This window comes from Eriocheir sinensis, chromosome 51 (genome assembly GCF_024679095.1).
Source record: "Eriocheir sinensis breed Jianghai 21 chromosome 51, ASM2467909v1, whole genome shotgun sequence".
NCBI classification, from domain to species: Eukaryota; Metazoa; Arthropoda; class Malacostraca; order Decapoda; family Varunidae; genus Eriocheir; species Eriocheir sinensis.
Window position 1 is genome coordinate 9,469,201 of NC_066559.1, and position 10,990 is coordinate 9,480,190.

At 55.9% G+C, this 10,990-nt stretch overlaps 1 protein-coding gene across 2 annotated transcripts in view; it reads left to right on the forward strand.

Moving 5' to 3' along the window:
• Positions 1–10,325, forward strand: part of LOC126982651 (uncharacterized) — a 35,081-nt gene extending 24,756 nt beyond the window's left edge. The window contains exons 1-2 of one of the 2 annotated variants that reach the window (XM_050834861.1): positions 2,238–2,623; positions 4,472–10,325. In XM_050834861.1, the coding sequence (XP_050690818.1) occupies positions 4,747–9,765 (5,019 nt within the window). In that variant the 5' untranslated portion in view covers positions 2,238–2,623; positions 4,472–4,746 and the 3' untranslated portion in view covers positions 9,766–10,325. Of the gene's footprint in view, positions 1–2,237; positions 2,624–4,471 lie in introns of those variants that run through there. The other variant, XM_050834862.1, reaches the window with a different exon arrangement.
• Positions 10,326–10,990: the final 665 nt, after the last annotated feature.

Sequence of the window (10,990 nt, forward strand, 5' to 3'; positions counted from 1 at the left end):
CCAAATTTGTGGCTTTACCGTGTACCAGCGATGGGCCAAATTTGTGGCTTTACCGTGTACCAGCGACGGGCCAAATTTGTGGCTTTACCGTGTACCAGCGATGGGCCAAATTTGTGGCTTTACCGTGTACCAGCGATGGGCCAAATTTGTGGCTTTACCGTGTACCAGCGATGGGCCAAATTTGTGGCTTTACCGTGTACCAGCGATGGGCCAAATTTGTGGCTTTACCGTGTACCAGCGATGGGCCAAATTTGTGGCTTTACCGTGTACCAGCGATGGGCCAAATTTGTGGCTTTACCGTGTACCAGCGACGGGCCAAATTTGTGGCTTTACCGTGTACCAGCGATGGGCCAAATTTGTGGCTTTACCGTGTACCAGCGACGGGCCAAATTTGTGGCTTTACCGTGTACCAGCGACGGGCCAAATTTGTGGCTTTACCGTGTACCAGCGATGGGCCAAATTTGTGGCTTTACCGTGTACCAGCGATGGGCCAAATTTGTGGCTTTACCGTGTACCAGCGATGGGCCAAATGTGTGGCTTTACCGTGTACCAGCGATGGGCCAAATTTGTGGCTTTACCGTGTACCAGCGATGGGCCAAATTTGTGGCTTTACCGTGTACCAGCGATGGGCCAAATTTGTGGCTTTACCGTGTACCAGCGATGGGCCAAATTTGTGGCTTTACCGTGTACCAGCGATGGGCCAAATTTGTGGCTTTACCGTGTACCAGCGATGGGCCAAATTTGTGGCTTTACCGTGTACCAGCGATGGGCCAAATTTTTACCATGATATAAACCCCCAAAATAGATGATGCACAAACTGATCACAAATGCATTGGTACTATATATTATGAAATAGTTTGCGTGAGTGATGATTTTTTCTCATTAATTCGCTTAGAGGAACCTTTAAGATACATGTTCCCCGCAGCTACCGGGTTAAACCTCCTCTGTGAACCCCGCGCCTCTCCCTCCCTAAGCGGCGTTAGTGGTTGTGTATGACAGACTTTAATGAACTTCCCGTTTATATATATTTTTTTGGGCACAGAACAGGAGGCAGCTCAAGGGCGTAAAGAAAAGGAGGAAACAAAAAAGTCCGCAAGAGGAGGAGAGAGTGTGAGTGGAAAGGAGTTCATGGATTCGGAAGGAGGATCAACCCTTCATTCAGAGTTCAGTTCTATTCTCGTAAAGGATGAAAGGTGTTAAAGGAGTCGAGAGGGGGTTCATGTACTGGGCCGTGTTATAGACCAAAAAAATAATCATAGACGGAGAAAACTAATAACATAGTAAGCAGAAAGACAAACAAAAACAAGCAGCTAAAGACAAAGATAACAAGCGTGTGTGGGTTGCCTGCTGTCCTCTCCTCTCTCACACCCTATTTGCTACACTCCATATTCTCCCACGAGTGACGCACGCACGCACGCATAGACCGATGCAGGTAAAGTTGGTCACCTTGCCTCACCTCACCACGCCTCGCCTCGCTCGCTGTAGTGGGTTGAGATACCGTTGACCGCCTTATGATTCACTGCCTCTCTTGACTCACTTTGTCGCCCCCACCACCGCTGTTTTGAGGTAACCATGAGATAAAAGATAGGTCCCCTTCTTGTGTCTCTGCCAAGAAAAAAGGTTATCCTGGAGTGAGATTTTTTTTTGTTTTTTTGTTATTGTATGGATAATTAAAACCTTCCTGGTGTAAAAATGTGATGTTATTCGTCTTCTGCACACACACACACACACACACACACACACACACACACACATGAAGTAAAAACACTCATAAATACATAAACCCCAAAAATATATGCAGAAGATGAAGGGATTATAATTATGATGAGAGATCTGATGGAATATAGAAACACACACACACACACACACACACACACACACACACACACACACACACACACACACACACACACACACACACGAACTTTATTTTCTCATTTTTTTCTTTTTTTTCTTCACCTTGCAATTCTCATTCGTCAGTCTTCAACACAATCAAAATTCCTCCCTTTTTTTTTTTTTTTTCATTTCCACCACGCACCATTCCATTTATCTCCAGTCATGTCTACAAAGATAACCATTTCAACACGTATAGGGAGACAGGCGTAATCACTATAGAAGAGATATATAGTCGCCATAATATATACACATAAGTTTACCCTTCAACAAGCTACATCAATCATTCGTAGGGTATAGCTATCATCGCTACACTAACACTACCTATCCAGTCCAGTATGTAGTAGGCGATGGGATAAGCCTTTGCAACGGGGCCATCATCGCTACACTACCCATCCAGTCCAGTATATAGTAGGCGATGGGATAAGCCTTTGCAACGGGGCCATCATCGCTACACTACCAACATACATAACGTAAGGAGTCTGCAGCCACTACTCCTCCCAACAACACCAACTCTGGCCTTGCTCTTCCCTGCGTAGATATAGTAGGCGATGGGATAAGCCTTTGCAACGGGGCCATCATCACTACACTACCAACATACATAAAAACGTTAGGAGTCTGCAACCACTACTTCTCTTTGCACGCTCCCAACAGCACCAACTCTGGCCTTGCTCCTCCCTGCGTAGATATAGTTCGCAGTGGGGTGAAGGAGGACCAGGAAGCGGTGGAAGTGAGTGTTTTTTTTGTTTTTTTACAGCAAAGGAAACAGCACAAGGGCACACACAAAAAAAGGAAACAATAAAAAATAAAAAAAACGCTACTCGCTGCTCCCGTAAAGAATCCGAAGAGGTGGCCGAAAGAGCAGTCAGTTACGTGCGCTTGTAGTGTGTCTTTTGGTTATCAGTGCCCGTGATAAACAAACTCACTTATCCTCAGCTAGTGCTCCAATATACTCCTTATACAGAACCCCGGCCGTAATGAGTATGCTCCACTAATGTATATACAGTTCGCGAGGGGAGTGAAGGTAGATCGGAAAACGGAAATTGTGTATATGCGTATGTAATGTGTCTATTTTGGTGATCGGTGACCGCTTAATGAGCCGGTTTCACAGTCCAACACAGTGCCTTCGTAACAGCCCGAACTAAACTATAGAATCCCATACAATCCAAAATGGGGAGGTCTTCGATGCCACACTAAATACACAAGACTTTTCCTGTATAGTTTCATCAAATTTGTGAACTTAGATATAAACACCAGACACTATACAAGGAAATTTCGAAGGCTCTGGGATTGGTTTGGGAGCTTACTAACCCATCATGGGGAACTGTGAAACTGGCCCAATGTCTGTCTCTCCCTTTCTTTGTCTTCCCTTCCTCTCCCTTTCCTCTACCTTCTATCCACATTTATTTATCTCCCTCTTTCTTTCGACAATCTCACTGATCCCTACACAGCCGATACATACTCCTATACACAGAACTCCGACCATTATCTTCACTACCTTACACGTAGTTTCTAGTGCTGTGGAGGCAGGTTAGGGAAGCTTTGAAGGTGTGTGTGTGTGTGTGTGTGTGTGTGTGTGTGTGTGTGTGTGTGTGTGTCCTTTAAACCACCCACATACCCAGTTCCCTTCATGACCCTCCCAAAAACCTTCCCTCCCATCCCCTTCCATCACCCTTCCATACCAACAGTACCCTCCATTCTCCTTCCATTTAAACCATCCACATACCCGCTCTCTCAGTCATACCCGGGTCATATTGCCACTCTACACTAGCCGTCATTACCACGCATACACATACATATACATGGTTACCTACGCCTCAACCACACTGGCCAACAACTCATCATTACCTCTATTTTCCACAAAACCTCACACCATCACTTCCACCCCAAGCTCCTCGCCATCACCTCCCGTCACACCATCTTTCATCTCACACCATCCTTCCACACTCACACAACACCATCACCTCCCTCCACACCACCATCACCATCGCACCTCCCCCAATTCTTTAAACGGTTGCGTGCGTGATAGTGAAGTTTGTTTCCTGTGAAGACCAACACTCACCTAAGCCTCTCTCTCTCTCCCTCCCTCCCTCCCTCTTTGGTCTGCAGCAACAAACGCGTGTGGAGGAAGTCTTCTGAAAGGGTCCTCAGAGGCGTTGGGAAAGGTCGAGTGAGTGGCGAGCCTTGTTATCTGAACACACACACACACACACACACACACACACACACACACACACACACACACTTACACAGACACACAGACAAACAGACGTCGCGAGCAGAGAGCACACGGCGTAGCGCAAGGCAACACAACAGAGAACAACACAAATCAACACACACACACTTACTTCCCTGAGTATAGAGACAACACATCACAGAACACAATTTTAAGAGCACAGGCAACTTAAGACAACACAAAACATCACTCGCTCGCGCACAAACACACACACACACACACACACACACACACACACACACACACACACACACACACACACACACACACACACACACACGCAACATAACCCTCAAGAACACAAACAACATATGGTAACACAAAACTCCATACTCTTTTCAGAACAGAGGCAACCAAACCCAACACAACACAACACAAGAACGGAGTACAACACACCACAACCACAACCACAAACAACACATAAGTACACGAGAATCTAAGGCAAAGCAACCCAACCCAACACAACTCAAGAGGACTCAATTCCACACAAGAGCGCATCATAACAAATCCCAACACAACACAAGAACACAAGAGTATAAGGCCCAGCAACACAACTGAACCCAACTCAAGAGGATTCAACCCAACACCAAAAGAGCAGCACATCAGGGCGTGGCAATATGGAGGCAGAAAACGGGCAAGAGGAGAAGCACCCCGTAGACGAGAGAGGAAGGACGGGTGGACAAGACGCGGGAACGAGTGTGACCGTCGGGACCCGGAGGAACAAAGGCAGCCCCAAGAAGCCCAGGAAGAGGCGAGGAAGAGCCGGACCCATGGAAGAGGAAAGGAGGCTAATGGTGGATAAATATACCGTGCAGCTGTCAACGAGCTGTCCTGATATACAGAAGTTTGAAAGGCAGTGTAGAATATTTGATGAAGAGGAGGGAAAAAAGCCTTCCTCTGCCGCTAAAGAGAGTCGGCCGCTAAGCTATGCTGAGATCAAGAGTCACGAAGACCTTAACAAGGAAAGGATAGCACAACACGCGACGAAGAACAAGCAAGAGGGGGGAACGGGATGTCCTTCATCCCTCTGCCAAGCGAGTACTGTGAGAAGGAAGCGCAGGAGATCCGACGCGAAGCAGAGCAGCAAGGAAGCGAAGGTGCCACGTCGGGGAGAACTTGTAGATGACTCTTATGCTTTGAGGAAGCAGGAGGCTGAGGAGAGCGAGGGAGAGGAGGAGGAGGAGGTGCCGAGCGGTCCGGCAAACGGCGGGTATGAGGATGAGGTGAAGGCGCTGCTGAAATCTGGGGTCCGGGGCAGCACCCTTCTCCAGGTGGAGTGCCCCAGCCTTGCCCCGCTTCCCTCCGCCGTGGCTGACGTTCCCGGCAGCCCCGCGGTGGTGCCGGTGTGCACGCTGCCGGAGGAGAGACCGAGCGGCGTGCGGCTGGCGACGCTCACGCCGCGGGACGTGCTGGAGGACAGTGTGCTGGAGGTGGGCGTGCTGGGGCTGCGCGGCACGCCCGGCTCCGTCACAGACCCACGCCTCGGGCCGCTGTTCGGCGGAACCGGCCTGCCGTGCGCCACCTGCGCCTCCCTCGACTGTCTGGGCCATAGCGGTCACATAGACCTGCGCCAGGACGTGTACCACCCGGCCTTCGTGACGCTCTGCGTGCAGACGCTGCGGAAGCTGTGTTACCACTGCCTGGGCCCCGCCAAGCTGTGCCAGCGGAACGTGCAGAAGGTGCGGAAGGCCGGGACGAGCTTGAGGCGGCCACTAACGATGAAGGATATTTGGCTGAACAACGAGTTCGCAGCGACTGTGGAGGAGCCCGACCCGCGGCTGTGCGCCAAGAGGCAGCCCGAGTACCGCCTGGTGGTGCGGGAGGGAGTGGCGGTGATCGTGGTGGCTGTGCCGGGGAGGCAGCAGCAGAGGGAGGTGGAGTTGTCGGCCAGCACCGTCAGGGCTATCTTCGGACAGGTGCCACACCGCACGTGGCGGTACCTGGGCATGAAGGACCCCTCGGACCAGGTGTTCGTCAGGTACCTGCGGGTATGCCCCCTCCCCTGCAGGCCCGCCACCCAGGTGAACGGCACCTTCTACCCCAACCGTCTGTCCGTCTGCTACAACAACGTGGTCAAGCTGAGGAACGAGCTGGACCGTCTCCGCCTGCAGACACGGCAGCTCCTGCAGCGCCAGGACGAGGTGGTGCGGGGCGGGGTTCACATGCTGCTGCTCCGGCAGGTGGACGCCATGCACTGCCCCGGCTACCAGCCCGGCGCCGCGGCACGCTGGCCTAGACGGCTGGCTGCCCGCTGGGCCACCGACCACGACGAGAAGAGCAACAAGCTGGAGGAGGACGAGGCTCTGGCCAAGGACACCAGCCTCAACGTTGACGATGGGGAGCAAGAGGGTGACGCGGACAAGAAAAAGAACTTCAACACTCCCGAGGAGGGAGGAGGACAAGGCGAGGCGGAGGACGAAGGCGCAGCACCCTCGACGCCGCCGCTCGCCGAGTGGCTGCTGGACCCTGACGTCGACGAAGAGAACGGAGTCGCGGGAAAGGAGCAGCAGAGTGAAGCTGCCCGCGACGAGGAAGAAGAAGAAACGTGGGACAAGGAAGAATTACAGCGGACAGACAGACTGCACCGCCTGAAGCAGAGGGTGCAGGAGGTGGCGGCCCGGGTGTGTGTCCTGCAGCAGCAGGCGAGGCATAAGGTGCTGCTCCTTACCGCCGCCGTGGCTGCCGTGATTCAGAGGCAGCTGGCCAAGGTCACTGGCAAGCAGGGCGTCCTGCGGCACCACTTGCTGGGCAAGCGCGTCAACCAGTGTGCCCGCGCCGTGTTCACGGGCGACAACTCCCTCCCGCTGGGCGTAGTGGGCGTGCCACGCGTCGTCGCGGCCAAGATCTTCCAGTACGTCCACGTGCACCAGGGGAACCTGAAGGAGTGCCAGGCCATGGTGCGTCACTCCCTGGAGTACCCGGGCGTGGTGGCCGTGATCTGCGGGAGGCGACGCATCGATCTGCAAAAACTCAGGGCCAATAAGGGCCGGCGTGGGGGCCGTGACCACGCTCCCCTGGTGCGCCTGCAGGCCGGGGACGTGGTGCAGCGCCACCTGATGGACGGCGACCAGGTGGTGGTGTGCCGGCAGCCCACCCTGGCTAAGGCCAACATGGAGACCCACACGGTGCGCGTCACGGACTCCCGCACCATCAGCCTCAACATCTCCGCCACGGACAACTTCGCCGCCGACTGCGACGGCGACGAGATGAACCTGTTCGTGCCGGGCGTGGAGAGCCACGCGGGGCGCCTGCTGGAGATTGAGCACAACGCCGTGTTCCCAAAGAGCGGCAAGGTGTCGCTACGCATCAAGCAGGACGCCCTGCGCGGCGCCTACTCAACCAGCCTGCGGGACACCTTCCTCACGCGGGAGGAGTTCACGGCGCTCATGCCGAGAGACTGTGAGGCGCCTCCTCCCGCCCTGCTCAAACCATGCCGCCTGTGGACGGGGCTGCAGCTGCTGTCCCTCGCCCTGCCGCCCACCCTCACCGTGGACCAGGCGGGCGTGCCTTTGCGGCTGGACTCGCTGCTGGTGCGCCACGGCACGATGCTCTCCGGGGTGTTCGACAAGGGCGCCCAAGACAAGATTCTGGAGTGCTGCAAAATGTTCCTCGGCCGCAAGAGCATCGTCGCCACCGTCCAGCGGCTGCAGGGCGTCGCCGAGCGCTTCGTGGACGAGGTAGGCGGCGTCGGCTTCACCTTCCTGCCGGAGGACTGGTCGTGCCCCGCCGCCACGCTGGACATGATGCGGCAGGAGTTACACGACGCCCTGCGGCGGGCCCAGGACATAAAGTGCCCCCTGCGGCGCAACGCTAAGCTGCGGCAGCTCCTTGCCGACCAGGCGAACCAACTGGTGCCGCAGCTGGCCAAGGAGAGCAACGCGGCGGCCATGCTAGAGGCCGGGTCCAAGAAGCGGCCGCAGAAACTGGTGCAGGTGTGCCTGGCAGTGGGCCAGCACAACCAGAACGACCAGCTACCCGACAAGCACCTGGACGGCTGCCGCCTGCTGCCCTTCTTCAGCAGGGACGACAAGCGGCCCCAGGCGGAGGGCTTCGTGGACGAGCCGCTGCTGGGCGTCGGTTCCATCACGGCGGACGTGCTGAGCGGCATGGTGGCGCGCAGCTCCTCCTATAAGAAGCACTGCGCCACGGGGCAGAGCGGCTACCTGCAGCGGAAGCTGGGCAAGCTGATGGAGGACCTGACGGTGCGGCACGACGGCACGGTGCGCGACGCCAACGATGAGATCGTGCAGCTGCTGTACGGCGACGACGGTCTGCTGCCGGAGTGCTGCGTGGCGGTGACGCTGTCCACGGGGCCGCTGCCCGACCACGTGGCGGACTTCTATCTGCCCCTCATCGCGGACCGCCGCCTGGCCAAGGAAGAGCGGCGGCTGCTGAGGAAGGAGCTGTGGGCCTTGTGGCGCGACCGTCATCATATGGGGCGAGACACGCGGGGCGGCCCGCTGGAGGCCTCGGTGCCCTTCCACCTGCCGCACCTGATGGCCCACGTGCTGGCCACCGTTCCCGCCGCCGGGCCGCCGCCCACCGTTACGGACGTTGCCTGCAGCGTTCAGGATTTCTTTGTCTTCCTGGACCACTCCATCGAGAAGCCGCTGGGCAAGGCGGCGCGGCGCAGGAGGGAGGAGTATGTGGAGGTGATGGAGGCGCAGCGGCTGCAGGCGGCGGCGGCCAGCAGAGCCGGACACCCAATGGGTCCGCGTCCCCGGCGTGGCGGGGGAGGCAAGCTGCCCGAGGTGAACATGCTGCGCGAGCTGGAGATGACGGCGCGGGAGGGGCGGCGCGGCGCGGAGGTGCGACTGTTGGGTGACCCGCTGGCCACGCTGAAGCGGTACGTGAGGCAGCACGTGAACACCCTCAGCGTCCGCCAGGCTGGCTTCAGCACGGGGCAGTTCTCCGCGCTACTGGAGGCCATGAGGCGGCTTTACCAGGAGAGCCGCCCGGCGGCCGGGGAGGCCGTGGGCTCCCTGGCCGCCCAGGCGCTGGCTGAGCCGCTGATGCAGATGACGCTGAACGCTTGTCACCGCGCCGCCGTGGCCTCGGACGGGGACGCCATCCCGCGCCTCACGGAGCTGCTCAACGGCCAGGCGGAGGATGCCCTGCTGGAGCTGTGGCAGGGCGGGCTGCTGCGCGCCCGGGACTACCTGGTGCGGGAAGTGGGGCGCGTGTACGCGGCGGCGGGGGAGACGGTGGATGAACGCCACGTGCGGCTGGTGGTGGACTACATGCTGAAGGAAGGCGCCATGAGCGGCTTCACGCGCTTCCACGTGCCGCCGCAGACCAGCTTCCTCAAGGCTGCGGCCTTCGAACAGCCCCTCAGTCTGCTGCAGACGGCAGGCTGGCGTGGCCGCGCTGACGGCCTGCGCGGCGTCAGTGAGAACCTCATCCTGAACGAGGCGGCGGACGTGGGGCCCGACGCCTGCGACACTCTGACGTGGCTGGGCCTCCGCGAAGACACATGCACGCCTCCACGGCCGCCGCTGTTGCTGCAGTCCAGGCAGCAGCAGTCACGGCAGGACGACCCGCCCCTTGCAGGACACGAGTCCCTGGACCCGTCCCTCCCGCAGGCCTGGGGACTCTCCGACTCTGATGACGAACTTGTCTCTTACGGCTCTGTGTGATGACGATGGGGCCGAGGCGATGACGTGAAGCCGAAAGTTAACCCCTACCCGCCCTACCGCCTCTATTGAAGGCCCCAGCTGTGCCGGGCGAAGACACTTCCTCGGCCTCGTGCTGAAGGGCGATGTCGGGTGCCCTGCTGGGGGGGCGGGCATTGTGAGGGTTGGGATAAAGGGGGGGGGGGTCAATTCTGGGGACTGACTTGCCTATTTCTGGAAGATTTTAGTGTCTGCACCATTATGGAAGGAACAGTTTTACCCGAGGATCACCTGTAATATGCCCTGGAAGGTTTTAGTGCTTATGTAACACTATGGAAGGAACTTTTTGTTGCATTTCATCTTACTTTTCATTGGAGGATCACCTGCACATAGTTTTAAGGTTACATTGTTATTATTTCTGGGAGATTTTTGCGCTTATGTAACAACACCCTTGAAGGAACAACTTTTACCTTGAGACTCACCTGTCCGTGGAGTATTGTGGCTACACTGAACTTTGATTATTGAACTTTAGCGGTTGCTTTTGTTTCGTCATTAATAAACATCCATCAAAGGAACAGACAAGAAATTTACTGGAAGCGTTTTATTCTCCCGCTCCCCAACACACGCACGCACACACATAATGCATAGATAGATAGATAGATAGAAGTTTAGTGAGTAAGGGGCGGAGTGTGGCGCGTCTCCGGGCTTCGGAAATCTCGTGAAAGAGACTGATATATTTTTTTTTACTGGTTGATAAAAAAAAAATAGTCAAAAAAGTTAAATTATGAAAAGAAAAAAATAAGCACGCAATTTCAGACAGCATTGTTTAAGTACCATATGTTTGTTTACTTGGCGGCGGCGGTGGTGGTGGTGGGGGTGGAGGTGGGAGGTGGGGGAGGGAAGGAAGGTTGGTGGTGTGGCGAGGTGATTCGGTGGTGATGGTGGTGGTCGTGGTCGTAGTGGTGATGGTGGTGGTTGTGGTGATGGTGGTGGTCGTGATCGAAGTGGTGATGGTGGTGGTGGTAGTGATGGTGGTGGTCGTGGTCGTAGTGGTGATGGTGGTGGTCGTGGTCGTAGTGGTGATGGTGGTGGTCGTGATCGAAGTGGTGATGGTGGTGGTGGTAGTGATGGTGGTGGTCGTGGTCGTAGTGGTGATGGTGGTGGTCGTGGTCGTAGTGGTGATGGTGGTGGTCGTGATCGAAGTGGTGATGGTGGTGGTGGTAGTGATGGTGGTGGTCGTGGTCGTAGT